We start from the raw sequence: 15,307 nt of genomic DNA on the forward strand, positions 1-15,307 counted from the left end.
ATAGAGAATAATTATTAAAAATAATTTTAAAAGCAACAATAGAGGCAACAAGACAAGGGCAATAGGAATGGGCCTTGGAGCTAACAAGACCTGGGTTCAAGTCCTGCTGCTAAAACAGATGTGATGACAGCAACTCACTTCACTTCTCAGTGTCCCAGGAAATTTTCTCTGAGGAGCATCAGATGAAGGGCTGATTTGTATTAGTAAGAATTTCTTTAGAGAAAGTTCCACACACCTTTTAAATCACATTTCCAATCTAAAAATGATTCTTAGTACTAATAATATTTTAAATTTATATGGTGTTTAAAGCATATCAAAGTTCTTTGACATGTGTCCTCTCATTTTATATAAATTGACTCATTATTTCAAAAGAACTACATTCACATGAATTGAACTGAAAAACATTATCCGGTGGTTTTATCTAATTCATTATCACCACATTTCCTTATTATGGCAAGAAAGCAGAAAAAGCTGTGATGTCAGGGACTCTGAACTTAAAACACCGACTTCAAGGAGAGCCTCATACTTCTAAAAATGTATCCCCTGTCTCTCCGTCCAACCACACTGTCTCTGGTGTTAATATCACTATTTCTTGGAGGGTTTCTACATGTCCTGTGAGCAGAACATGAACAAAAGACAAAAGGCCCAGGGCCATGAAGTATTCCAGGGGGTCCGGAAATCCAACCCACATGGAGCCTTCAGTTAGAAGCAGTGCCAACAAAGATAGCTAAGATTTTTCCACACTGTGGCTAAGAGTCCCAAAGGGTATTGGAAGTTTGGCCACAAGTACAAGTTTCTCTTGCTTCCTGCAGCAGAGGGGCATTGGTTAAGCCGCTTCCTTACTACGAAAAAGTCAAAACATAGTTCTGAAGTCATTCCACTATCTAGATTCATTGAATGCAGAAGTAATACTTGAAAATTTTGGGTTGAGGAATTTTTTTCATCGTTTGTTTTTAAAAGTGTTGGTGGAATAACATAGTATGCAAGTCCAGGGTCACTAATTCTATCCCACAGAAGAAGATTTAGAAGGATTGTCAATATGTTTACTAGAAAAGTAACTCACATTCCTATAGAACTTTCCAAAGATTCCCAAAGTCTCTGCAGGAAATAGCAAATGTATTCTAATCCATATTCTATAGGAAAGGAAAGAAAGCCTCAGAGAGCTTCAATACCTTTCCCATGATCACTCAGCAAATATCAGAGTAGTGGACAGAACAAAGCAAATATATTCTTTTAATATATTTACTAATATATCAATATATTGATATATTCTATATGATAATATATAATAATATATATAATATATAAATAGATATATGCACTATATATTGTCTGTACAGATATTTGCCATGTATTGTCCGTATATTTAGGCCCAGTCTTCCTAAATCTACATCTGGTATTCTATCCACCACGTCAGGCTTCAGTATTCTTACTAACTATTGCAATGGGAAGTGAGGGCCTCTAATGGCATATCCCCATATGACGAAGTTAAAGAGCCTGCATCTGGAAGTATTATGATGGCATATAATTGAAGTGCCTCTGAGAGACATTAGAACATGTGTAAACATTGAGTAACCGGTTCCGGTCAGCTAACCATGTGTGGAGGCCCTCTGATTGGCTGTGGAGGCGCTCAAAAAGGGCCGAGTCAGCTTTGGCCTAGTCTTTTTGGCTACTCTGCTCTGTTTGACCTTTCAGTCAAAGCAATTAGTCAAAGGCGATATTGTCATGCTGACTATGGGCTTTATTAATCCAGTCTTTTTTTCTGCTTCATTAGCATAGATCAAATATATCTTTCTATTCCTTCCCAAATTGTACATCCTTTTACTATGCTGGCATATTTCATATTATGGAATGTCATTACATATTATTGTGGGGCAGTTAGGTGATTCAATGGATACAAAGTGTTGGACTTGGAGAAAAGAAAACTCTGCTTCCTGAGATCAAATTTGGTCTCAGTTACTGTGTGACCCTGGGTAAGTCACTTAACCCTCTTTGCCTTAGTTTCCTCATATGTGAAAGTGAGACAATAATAACACCTACCTCTCAGGGTTGCTGTGAGGATCAGATGATAAAACAATTGTAAACTGCTTAGTACTGTGCCTGGCGTATAATAAGCAATACACAAATGATAACTATCATTATTCTTGCTATTATTATTATATGAGGGCAGATAGGTGGCTAAGTAGATAGAATGCCAAGCCTAAATTCAGGAAGACTCTTCCTGAGTTGAAATCTGGCCTCAGACACTTCTTAGTTGGGTGACCCTGGGCAAGTCACTTAACCCTGTTTGCCTCAATTTGCTCATCTGTAAAATGTGCTGGAGAAGGAATGGCAAACCACTGTAGTATATTTGCCAAAAAAACCCAAACAGGGTCATGAAAAGTCGGATATGACTGAAACGACTGAACAAATATTCCATATTATACAGCAATATACCTTTAAATCAAATCAATATGATCTGCCAACAAAACCTAGTACTCATATTGGATGTACATGAGATCATTTTTATTATAAAAACTCAGAGGATATTTACTTACTGGGTAAGATCACGACATCATCACCTGCGGTTGGAGTCGTGTGATTGTATCCACCCCAGCCCTCTTCAACATCTTGCCATGTTGTAGGATGGGACCATTTTAAAATGGATTCAGGGACAGCAGATGGAACTGCAAAACAAAAAGAACATGACAAAAATCTCAAAACAGATTTTATTATTTTATCTTCCTACTTTCACCTTATGTTTAAGATACTAGTTCCACAAAACTAGTTATGTTTTGAACCAATATGTTTCAAAAGAGTCTCATAGAGTACTACAGTGGTACAGGTGCTCATCGTTTCTGACTTGAACTTTTGGAATAGTCTACTAGTTGGACTTCCTACCTCAAATCTCTCCCCAGTCCAATCGCTCCTCCACTCAGCTGTTGAAAAAGTCTTTCTATCACACAAGTCTGGCCATGCTGCCTCACATTCAGTCAACTCTAGTGGTTCTCTATTGCCTCAAGAATAAAATTCTCTGTTTGACCTTTGAGACCATACATAACCTGGTTTCTTTCTTCCTACCTTTCTAGTCTTTGAAAACCTTATACTCAGTACATATTCTGCCATCCAATGTCACTGGCATCTTTGGAGTTTCTTGAACAAGACATTCCATCTCAGTCTCTGGCCTTTTAACTGGCTATCCCTGATGTTTGGAACATTCCCCTCCTCAACTTCTCCTCCTAACTTTCTTGGTTTCCTTCAAGTCTCAACTTAACCCCTACCTGCTACAAGAAGCCTTTCCCATTCCTCTTTAAGTTTTGTGATTTTCCTGAGATTATCTCCAACTTCTGGAATATATCCTGTTTGTAGAGTCTCCTTCTTAGACAACAAGCTTCTTGAGAGCAGAGATGAGTTTTTGCCTTTCTTTTTGTACTCTGCCCTTAGTAAAGTGCCCCATGTTGGTGCTTACAATAATTGATTATCATGTCCATCCACTTATCTACATATCACCCAGCCTCCAAGCTAGATCATGTTATCTTTTGCCTCTTAACTTCATCCCCTCTACTAGATTTTCTCTCTCCAGTAGCTCCTCTCTTCAATTCATCCTCCATGTAGATGGCAAAATGAGCTTCCAACCACAAAGGGTTCTTGAATACTCTCTTGTTCAAAAATCTTTCATTGACTCCTTCTCACCTCTAGGATATAATCAAAATTCCTCAGTTTGCTATTTAAAAGCATACTACATTCTGGCTCCAACTTAATTTCCATTTTATTTAATGTTACTCTCCCTCACATACTCTACAATCCAGCAAACCAGACTTTTTGCTATTTTACCTAAAGTCAATATTCTAACTCTAGTCTCCCAGTGTCACCATCCTCAATACAGTCTATCCTCATATCTCTGCTTCTTAGATACTTAATTTCTTTTACAACTCAAGTCAAATATTTTCTACCTGAAGCCTTTCTCAACCACTCTACTTGCTAGGGCTCTCTCCTTTCTTAAAGTAACTTTGCAGTAACTTTCTAGTACACATGCTTATCCCAAATGTAAAGGTCCTTCAAGACAGAGACTTGTATTTGCATCTAGGGAGTCCAGAGCAGGACAGAACATACAATAGATGTTCCACAAATGCTTGTTGACTGATTCTTGATTCCAAGGGCAGCTCTCTTAAATCAAACTGCTTCTCAAAGTAATTAGCGTATGCATTATTATCCCCATTTTATGAAAATTTTCCAGAACTTGAAAGTCAGACCATCTGGATTTTTTAAATAATGGACATTTCAGCCTATTTTATTTTTTAAAAAAAGTACGCTATATCCCCTATAAAATGAGCATTACCTCATTTTATAGCAAATGAATGCTAACAAAAATTGCTTTTTCACTTATCTATCCCTTGTTACCTAGTACCTCATAAACACTGACCTTGCTTTACACCATACCAAGGATCCACTTAGATTTCAGGAATGATCTATAAACTTAGATGAGGACAAATATACATCTTTATTTTCAATCAACTTTAGATTTCCCTTGTAACTTTCTGTATTTTATTTTATGCCTTTAAAAATATCATTATATGAAAGTGTCCCTTGGTTTCACTAAATTTCCAAAGGGGCACATGAAACAAAAGAAGGTTAAGAATCAATGCACTGTACATATCATGATGCTTGGTATATAATAGGAACTCGATAGATATTTGTTAAGTTGAATTCTGCCAGACAAAGAACATCATCCCCCAAAATGACTCATATATATTTCATTCACTTAGAATAGTTTGCTATTATGTTTGTCATTTAATATGCTAGCTTAAAGAAGTACTTTATGATTATGGGTTGTCCACTTAAGAATTGTAGATTTTTGTTTTCTACACTGAATAAAGGAGAATTGACTATATCTAGATTGTTTGAATCAGATTGCTATGTGGCAAAAAGGGAGACACAGACAGAAGTTGCAAAGGCTGGGTTGGCATAGATGGGTTAAGAACTGAAGGAGACATCCACATTGATGAGATGGCAGATCCATTTGAATTTCTGCATAGTACACACACACACACACACACACACACACACACACATGCATGCACGCATGCACACACATACACACACACGTACTGGTCTTTTCATCACCAATATGTGGTATTACATATGTATATATGTAATAATGCCCTTCTTTCCAACCCTAATGGTTTATGACACAATTAATAATATTTATTTCACAAACATGGTGGCCATCCTCCTATGAAATAACACGACTGAAAAGCATCATACAGAAAGGATAAGTTTCACATACTCCATTTGAATTTCACAGACTAGTGAGGACTCATAATCTTCTTTGTCTAAATCCATTTATTAACCTAAAGGCCCATAAATTTCCTTCTAACTAAATTGATTTGGAAAGGCAAGGCACATGAAAATATAAAAGGAAGATGCTTTGAAGACTAGAGACTAGTCTTGGAGACTAGAGAAAAAAATAAAGATAATAAAGAGATCCAGAGTTTTCTGACGAGTGGATATAGCCAAACAACAGCCGTGATTCCCCTTCCTTGACTTCTGGACGCTAATGCAAACCTCTCTGATTGATAAAACTTTGAGTGATTGATAAGTCATCTAGTTTCAAGGCAGTGAAATAAATAAGAGAGTGATGACTCTTTGTAATATTGATTCTTTTGTGGAAACTTCTCAAGTCTAGAGGCTATGAAAAAGGACTGAGACAAAGACCATTTATGAATACTTTTTTTTAAGTCATAAGAAAAGAAATGTAAATTGTTGATCATGAAGATAAGACATCGAGAAGATAAGAATAAAAGGGCCTCTTTAATTTGCTTGGAAAAGGCTCAATTAAATAATTGGGTTGATATTATGTTGGTCCAACTGAAAGAGCATTGATGGTGAAGTTGAAGGACCAGCCTTCAAATTCTTTATTACTTGAGTGATCTTGGATAAGTCACTTAACTACCCTAGGCATCAGTTGTTTGTTTGATCTCTAAAATTAGGGATTTGTACTAGATGACCTCTGAAGTCTCTTTAAGTTCAACTTCTGTGATCTTATGTTCTCTATATCCATGCAATTACTGCAATAAAAAAGAAAACATATCACATTTCAAGATAAAAAGATCTCATCTCTAACTAAATTTAGTGGTAGATGTCAGGAAATTTTAGGAGAGAAAAATATTAGCCCCTTCATCCCTCTTCTGATTCTCTGGCTAGAAAATCATCAAATTCTTTAACTTCCTATTTAGTCTCTCTAATTGTTATCTCTTTCTCCTGTTCCTGTAGAGGTTTCCATATATTTCCCATGGGAAACAATTTACCTTCTTGCCTTGTCTTGTCTCTCTCTTCTGCTTGGTCCTTTGAATATGATTCTATGAGCAAAATATTTCACCGGATTTAGCCAATGATTAGAAAAAAAAGATTACCTCATAAGTCCATGATATGAGAATAATTGGAAGAAAAACTTGCTTTTGGATCTAGGCTGCTATATCCTTCTTTCAGGACTGTTCCAACTGCTCTCTAGTTCTGAACCCCAACTCTAAGACAGTTTGTTTCTGGTTCCTAACAGATGAATGAACTAAACTGGAAGGCAGACACACTCAAGTAAAAGTTCTATAAAAACTGAACACCTTGTCCTCAGCCAAGGATATAATAAATTCTCCATGCCAGGGTTGCCAATCACTAACCTTTCTTAGGCCTCTCCTTCTTGGAAGTGGAATCTAATAATCCCAGTAATAAAAATTGCATGGAGATATATCATTATCAACATATTCTCAATTCCCACTCCACCCTTCCATTAATTGGCAGATCATTTCTCAGCATGGCTCATGGAGAAGATGTTATAAATAACATCTGCTACATTCTCTAGGGAAAAGGAGATGGTAGCCTATATTAGTCTTCAGACCAGAGCCTGAAAATCACTGATCTTGTCCATGTTTATGATATGTTGCCTGAATATAAATCAATCCACCTACAGATAGATTCCAGAGTAGAACTGAAGAACTATTAAAAGTAGACTGAATTATAAATTATATAATTTTGAAAATTCTAGCAATGACTCTAAAATAGGAGAAAGAAATTAGAGGCATATGTATAAGGAAAGAAAAAAATAAAACTATGATGATATGATGGTTTCATGGAAAATCCTAGAGAAACAGCAAAGAAACTAATTAAGGTTATTTGTAATTTCAGCAAAGATGTAGCCTGCCAAACAACCCACAGAAATTAACACATATAATATGCCTACATAATAAAAGTGAAATCAAAGAGATAATAACAGAGAGGGAACTCTCATTCAAAATAATCATTAAATGCAAGGGGGGCAGAGCCAAGATGGCAGAGTAGAAAGATGCACATACTCTAGCTCTTCCCCCACAGCCCATAAAGTACCTGTAAAAAATGACTCAACAAATTCTAGAGCAGAAGAAGTCACAGAACAACAGAGTGAAAGAGATTTCCTGCCAAAGGTAACCTGGAAGGCCGACAGGAAAAGTCTATCCCATGGGACACTGATGATAGCCCATCCCTGGATGTGTGGCACCTTGAGGAACAGGATCAGAACAAGCCTCTGGGGCAGAATCCCCAGCAGGGAGAGTCTCAGGTCCCTTAACCCACAAGCACCAAAGAAAGCTTCAAAGGTCAGTGAGAGGGCTTTTCCAGCTGGATGAGAGGGGAGCACGGACCCCCTCCCCAGCATGGACCCCAGGTGGTGTTGGTGGTAGCCCTGGCAGCATCCATCTGTGAAACACTCAGTCTGAAACCTGTATGGAAACTGAGCAACTGATCTAAACCTCAACCCTGAGCACAGTCCTGGGGTGGGAGGAGCACTAGGACCCTGCTCTTGACAAAGGATTCAGAAATCAAGTAACTGGCTGGGAAAATACCTAAAAAAGGGGAAAAAATAAGACCACAGAAGGTTACTTTCTTGGTGAACAGGTATTTTCTTCCATTCTTTTGGATGAGGAAGAACAATGCATACTGTCAGAGGAAGTCAAGGCTTCTGCCTCCAGTACCTGCAACATGAATATGAAACAGACTCAGGCCATAGAAGAGTTTGAAAATTGAGTCAGCAGCTTGCTAAAGGAGAACAAAAAAAAATTCTGAGGAACATAACTTCTTTCAAAAGAGGCTAGCTCAATTGGAAAAAGAGGTCCAAAAAGCCAATGAGGAGAAGGAGGCTCTCAAAAGCAGAATGAGCCAAATGGAAAAGGAGGTTCAAAAAGTCACTGAACAAAATAGTTCTTTAAAAAAGAGAGTAGAGTTCAGGGAAGCTCATGACTATGAGATGAACCAAGAAGTGACAAAACAAAACTAAAGATTGAAAAAACAGAAGATAATGTGAAACATGTCATTGGAAAAACAGCTGACTTGGAAAATAGATCAAGGAGAGACAATTTAAAAATTATGGGACTACCTCAAAGCCATGATCAAAAAAAAGAGCTTAGACATTATCTTTCATGAAATTATCAAGGAAAACTTCCCTGATATTCTAGAACCAGACACCAAAATAAAGATTGAAAGAATCCACTGATCACTTCCTGATAGAGACTCAAAACCAGAAACTCCTAGGAATATTGTGACCAAATTTCAGAGTTCCCAGGTCAAGGAGAAAATACTGCAAGCAGTTAGAAAGAAACAATTCTATTATTGTGGAAATACAATCAAGATAACACAGGATCTGGAAGCTTCTACATTAAGGGTTTGAAGGGCTTGGAATAGGATATTCCAGAAGTCAAAGGATCTGGGAATAAAACCAAGAATCACTTACCCAGCAAAATTGAGTATAATACTTCAAGGGAAAAAATGGTAATTCAAAGATATAGAGGACTCTCAAGCATTCTTGATGAAAAGACCAGAACTGAAGAGAAAATTTGACTTTCAAACACAAGAATCAAGAGAAGCATGAAAAGGTAAACAGGAAGGAGAAACCATAAAGGACCTTCTAAGGCTGAACTGTTTACATTCCTACATGGAAAGATAATATTTGTAACTCTTGAGACTTTTCTCAGTATTTCAATAGGTGGAGGGATTATACACACACACACACACACGCACACACACACACACACACACACACACACACACACATAGACAGAGAGCACAAGTTAAGTTGAATTAGAAGGGATAATATCTATAAAAAAGAAAATAAAGGGGTGAGAGGAATATATTGGGAGGAAAAAGGGAGAAATGGAAAGGAGTAAATTATCACTCATAAAAGAGATAAGAAAAATCTTTTTCAATGGAGGAGAAAAGGGAGGAGGTGAGAGGGGAAAAGTGAAGCTTACTCTCTTCACATATGGCTTAAGGAGGGAATAACATGCTCACTAAATTTGGTATTAAAATCTATCTCACACTACAGGAAAGTAGGGAAGAAGGGGACAAGTGGGGTGGGGGGATGATAGAAGGGAGGGCAAATGGAAGAAGGGAGTAACTAGAAGTAAACACTTTTGGGAAGGGACAAGGTCGAATGAGAGAACAGAATAAAGGGAGGACATGGTAGGATAGAGGGAAATATAATTAGTCTTACACAACATGACTATTATGGAAGTCTTTTGCAAAACGACACATATATAGCCTGTATTGAATTGTTTGCCTTCTCATTAGGGATGGGTGGAGAGGGAGGAAAGGAGAGAAGTTGGAATTCAACGTATTAGAAATGAATGTTGAAAATTGTTATTGCACATAACTGGGAAATAAGAAATATAGGTAATGGGGTATAGAAATCTATCTTGCCCTATAAGAAAAGGGAGAAGATGGGGATAAGGGAAGGGTGGGGTGTGATAGAAGGGAGGGCACATTGAGGGAAAGGGTAATCAGAATGCAAGGTGTTATGGGGTGAGAGGAGGAGAGAGATGGAGAGAAAGTTTGGAACTCAAAATTTTGTGAAAATGAACGTCGTAATCTAAAAAGAAATAAATAATTAAAAAACAATAAATAAAAAATGCATAAAATATTTTAGAGTCAAAAGCAGATGGTAACTCTTAGAAAGACATTTATTAGTAATGAAAATGCAGTTTTCTGAACGTGGGGATGAGCAAATGGAACAATGAAGATATTATACTTATGATACATTTAGCCTTTGTAAATTTCACTTTAGTAAAGTCTAAGGTATAATTTCCAGTTAAATGTATAATTTGTTAACCTATTTAGTTGAAATCAGAACCAACACTTCACTGATTTTGAATGACTCTAAGGTTTTCTTTCTAATTGGTTAGGGCTTAGAAGTTCATCTTAAGATACACATTCCAATTTATAAGTGAGTCAGTATCTACATATTATCCATGATATATATGAAAAGCACTTATTTGCGGTTTTCCATTCATGCTCCAATATTTTTTTCTCATGGTTGTTCTTGATATCCTGTCATATACATTAAGGCTATTAGTCTTACAATGAAATTGATGTTAAATATGAAAATGATACAATTGGTATATGAAGACTGAGTTCAAGGTATGGGGACCTGAGAATGCATGTGAATTTTTGAAGGAGAATCCCCCTTTTTGCTAGTAGAATAGAACTTACCTGGGGCTGTTGGATTAACTCCTTCCTTCACCAGGAGGGTAAGCTGAACTTGGCCTTCACCTGAAACTGATTTCAGAGAACAGGGATGTGTTGATGAAACCAAAAACCTCAGGAATACAAATATAATTTCAGAGAATAGTAAATATGTGATCAATTCATCATTCTCTCCCTCCCTAATCTCTATTCCTCTGTCTTTTGAATGAATAAGCAAAAACAAACAGTCAAGGATAACAACAACAAAACCTTCTCATTCTATTCTCAATTTTAGTCCCTAGTGGTTAATCTAATTATTGGTTCTCAACATTTTCTCTTTATTTTAGCTGAATAAACTAAATTGCCACAGGGTCTTCTAGACAAATAGCCCCAAAACAATAAGAAATCTTTAGCCATATGTTCTTTGAAAAGCCAATGGTGGCCAGCAGGGCATGCTACCCATCCTATTATTTTCCTACCAATCACAAGGCTCTGTTTTTGTATCTAATGTACCCTCAGCCAATGGGAAGCCAGATCATCCATAAAATGTATTCCCTTTACCTTTAACCAAATCATCCTTTCTAATGAAGAATCTTACTTCCTCCTCTACCCCCCTTTCTCCTCATCTTCCAAACCAACCGAGCACATTTAAAAGGGCTGGGGTTCATTAATTTTAAGTGTTCAATAAATTAGTGGAAATAATCAAAAGGCCTGATTCTTTCTGATAATGGCAATTTGATGTCAGTGTAAACCAGTAGATTAAGCTGGGAGCATATGCTTCTTTGCCAACTGAGGCTGCCATAATTAAATAGTGAATGCATCTACAAGGTGCTCTCACGCCTGATTAATTAGTAATCAGGTGCTCAGTCTTCAGCAACACCTTGCCACTCATTGGTTAATTACATCTCTACCTTGTCAGAAGTCATGGGAGCCAGGACCTAACATTTATGAAGGTGACAGGGTTACTGGAGCAAGGCCAAGCAGAAGATCCATGTCAGTTTATACCTGTCCACCACTGTAACCTCAAACCTTTCCCTCCACTAGAGCATGAAATAGAGAGAAAACTGCTTTCAAATTCTTATGTGTGGAGTTTTGAACATTAAAGCCAGGTAAAAATTAATGAAGTCCTTCGGGCCAGAAAAGATTCATAGTGAGGCTGTCTGAGGTCCCTACCATATTATCTTTAACTCTCTGTCACCTTCTTTTCATTGTTTCCATTTTAAATAGTTCTATTTAAATACAAAAGTATTCTGTATCTATGTTTTTATATATATGTATGTATGATATAGCTACTATTATATATGTACACATATATATACACATATATATGTACATCTATATCTATAGATATATAAAATAAGTTTCTAAGATTAGGTTACCTTGTCTTTCAAATTTCTCTTCCATACCCTAAGCTTATTTCTACCCACAAGACTTTACTGTACTCTCCTCATGGAATGTTTAGCCCACTTCTCTACCTGAATTTAAATCCTATTAATCTTTCACGGTTTAGTCAATAAGTGGAAGACAGGAAAGTATAGTCAGCAATGCAGAAGACCTGTGTTCTAGTTCCAACCTTGTTAATTGCTGTGTGACTTTGGACAAGTCACTTAATTACTGCTCAGGGAAAGTTTCCTCCTTTGTATTATAGACATATTAATAATGACTACTCTCTTATGTTATAGTTTTATTGTGAAAATCCTTTGAAAACTATACTCATAATAGAAACATTGGATATTCAGATCAAAATTATACACACACACACGTATATATATATATTCACATGCATATACTGATATGTATATATAACCCCTTTCTCAGAATAACTCAAAGTTCTTTACAAACATCAAGTAATTCAGTCTAAATATGTTATCAGGGAGGACAGAATGTATGAATAAGAAAAAAACAGTATTTTCTTGAAATGAAAGAAAAAGAGAAATGAAGATTACTTATAAAGATCACTTTGAGAGCAGTAATACCATAAAACTTAATCCAGTGATCTTTCCAATAGACCACCCTTGCAGATGATCATGTCTCATTATGTGAGCCAAGTTCTAATAGAAAGCTGCCTGATCATCACTGCTCTCCCTGTCATGTTCCTTTATGTGGCTATTGTTACTCTCCTCATCTGGGTGTATGTAATACTTTCTTTAGCCCTTGATAAAATGCATTAAATGTTGCCCAGGTCCAGAAGAGACCTATTCACTAACCTGATCATTGTAAAACTACTGATAGCAAGCTCATCCTCAAAGCCTGGATTCAGAGCTGTTTCTTCTACACAGTTGTAAAGGCAACCACACTAGCATACCCAGAATGTCTGCTAGCACATGTTCTTAGATCTGCTTTACAAGGAAAGATAACTGTTTAAGGAGTCAACAGTCTTTTTTTAATTACATTCACTGGTTCAGAGGAAAAGTCAGTACCCTGAACTTCAGAGAAAATATAAGCAGAGAAATAAAGACCAATAAACAAGGCTCTACTGCCTGAATTGAAGCAGTATTGCTATACCCTTTACATACATCCCTGGATAGAGAGAGCCTTTACATCTGAGCAGTCAAGGGTCTGAACATAAGGCTACTCAGGGTCTTGACCAGGGAATCACAAGGTCCTTCTTGTAAGTGAGCCCCCAAAGCAAAACCTCACCTCAGAGTCACATCTCAGAGCTAGAAGGTATCAAAACCCTCATGACACAGTGTTAATTAGAAATTAACAAAAGATGTGACAGCCTTCCTCTAAGCAAGCTTCCCCTAAGTAAGCTTCCCTTAATGGGGTCCATGTAAGGCTAATTAATGGGCAGAGAAGATCTTACATCCCATTAACATTATAACAATCTAAAAAAGCCAATGTAATTCTGAAATGATTAAAGGGAAGAGGAATAGGGTGAAAAGGAAGAGAATTCTGATTTCTTGTATCTTTTCCATTTCTTCCTCTGAAAACCAGTTATGGAGTTGGAGAATAGGTCACTAAAATGACCATTCTTCCTAGCCAGTTTTTTTTCTAAAGTGAATTTCCAAATCCCATCAGTGGCCAAGAACCAAGCAAAGACCAAAAATAGAATTCCAAGAACGGAGTCCCAAGAAATTTTCCTGCATAGCCATAGGAAAGTCTGATGGTCACTGGCATCATATGCTTTTGCAAGCAACTCAGTCAGCTCAACTAAGGTTTAGAAAAAGCTTTGAATCTACAAATAATGTATGCCCTTTACAATTTGGGAAGAGAAAGAAAATCAGGGATTAGAGGTACTGACTACAAGGGGAGAGTTTAAAGGATTATACAAGCTTTGTAATATGTATATGTTTTCTTAGTGCTTGTGATTTCTGATTTTGTATTTGTAATACAAGAACAGTTAATCTCCCTTGTTTATAAAAAGAGCCCCAAAGTAGTTGAACCATCCCAGAGACTGTAAAAAGATCTATTCCTCAAAAAATAAAAGTAAATCTCCATGCCCATTAGAGGCCTAATTGCTCTTAAGAGTTCTATATAAACTAAACCAAAGGTAAACATAGACTTCCAGGATGTTGTGAGTTTGGGATGGGAAGGAAACATTCCATGAAAACAGTCTTCAGAAGCAGGTTAGGAATAAAGGTGTCCAATTAGATGGTGGTTAAAAGGGCTATATGTAGGGAAAATTACTACATGGTCCTCCTTAGGAAAGTGAAAAAGAGAAGTATCTCTATGTCCCTTCAATTTAAGTCCCGTCCTACCATTTTGGAAGAAGTGAATACCTTTCTGTGGAAAACAAATAATGGGGTAAATGAACACATTTCTTTAGACCTAGTGGCAAGAATTAAGAATTTCAAGCTCCAGTCTCAGCATTCTCACTTATTACATGCATGATCATAGTCATCACTGCCCATCTCTGGACCCATTTTCTTACTGGAAGTTGCACTGAATATTTTCTAAAGCACCCTCCAACTCTAAAATTATATGATGTTATGATTGAATTGAAATGTAAATACAAGTTGGAAGATCTTAAACTCATAGATTATTATATTTAGAGTGAATATACCTTAGAAGTCCAATACCATCCAATACCATCATTTTATAGGTGAAGAAACTAAGACCTTCCCCACCAAATAAATATATTTTTAGAAGTCACACTGGTTCTAAGTGGCAGAGCTAGGATTTAAACCCATATTCTCTGAATCCAAATCCAGGGCTAGATGAAAAACTTCTTCCCCTTTATATATATGTCCTTCTAATTTTGACATGGAGATTTCTACTATTTAACTGTAAGGTACTCTCCCTTCCATATGTCAACATTTGCCACTTAAAAAGGCAGGTAAATAACTTTAGTATAAGGAACAATTATGAAAGCAATTTGTGAAGAAGCATTTTCTTAGATAAAATGAGGAGTCATACCAATTGAAATATAAAAGAATGCAAATATTTCCCCATGGTCAAATAATGTGAATAAGTGCTTCCCCAAAGGATATGAAGATACTTATAAAGATAGAGGAGTGATACCAAAGAACTCAATCCAGTGACCTTTCCAATAGGTCATCCTTTCAGATGATCATCTGTCTAGTTTTATAAGGCATATTCCAATAGCAAGCTGATCCTTATTTCTCAGATTCAGAACTAGGAGAACATTATATCCAGTAATGTCAATATTCTAAGAATGATCAACCATGGAAGACTTAGCTAGTCTGATTAAGACAATGACTGAAGGAAATTCCAAAAGGACCCACGATGAAAAATGCTATCCACTGAGAGAGAGAGAGAGAGAGAGAGAGAGAGAGAGAGAGAGAGAGAGAGAGAGAGAGAGAGAGAACTGATAAACTCTAAATGTAGATTGAAGCATACTTTTTTTAACTTTATTTTTTGTTTGTTTTCTTTCACAACATGG

General features: G+C 36.7%; 1 protein-coding gene across 10 annotated transcripts in view; it reads right to left on the reverse strand.

The window, feature by feature from the left end:
* The window catches only part of PKHD1 (PKHD1 ciliary IPT domain containing fibrocystin/polyductin), a 640,097-nt gene that overhangs the window by 252,186 nt on the left and 372,604 nt on the right, over positions 1-15,307 (reverse strand). For all 10 annotated transcript variants that reach the window (XR_011974315.1, XR_011974316.1, XM_072642432.1 and 7 more), the window contains 2 exons: positions 10,489-10,554; positions 2,538-2,666 (listed from right to left, as the gene is read on the reverse strand). Coding sequence is in view for 8 of the 10 variants with exons in the window: in XM_072642432.1 (XP_072498533.1) it covers positions 2,538-2,666; positions 10,489-10,554 (195 nt within the window). In the remaining 2 variants the exon portion in view is untranslated. The remainder of the gene's footprint in view (positions 1-2,537; positions 2,667-10,488; positions 10,555-15,307) is intronic.

Source organism: Notamacropus eugenii, chromosome 2, assembly GCF_028372415.1.
Source record: "Notamacropus eugenii isolate mMacEug1 chromosome 2, mMacEug1.pri_v2, whole genome shotgun sequence".
In the NCBI taxonomy this organism is placed as follows: Eukaryota; Metazoa; Chordata; class Mammalia; order Diprotodontia; family Macropodidae; genus Notamacropus; species Notamacropus eugenii.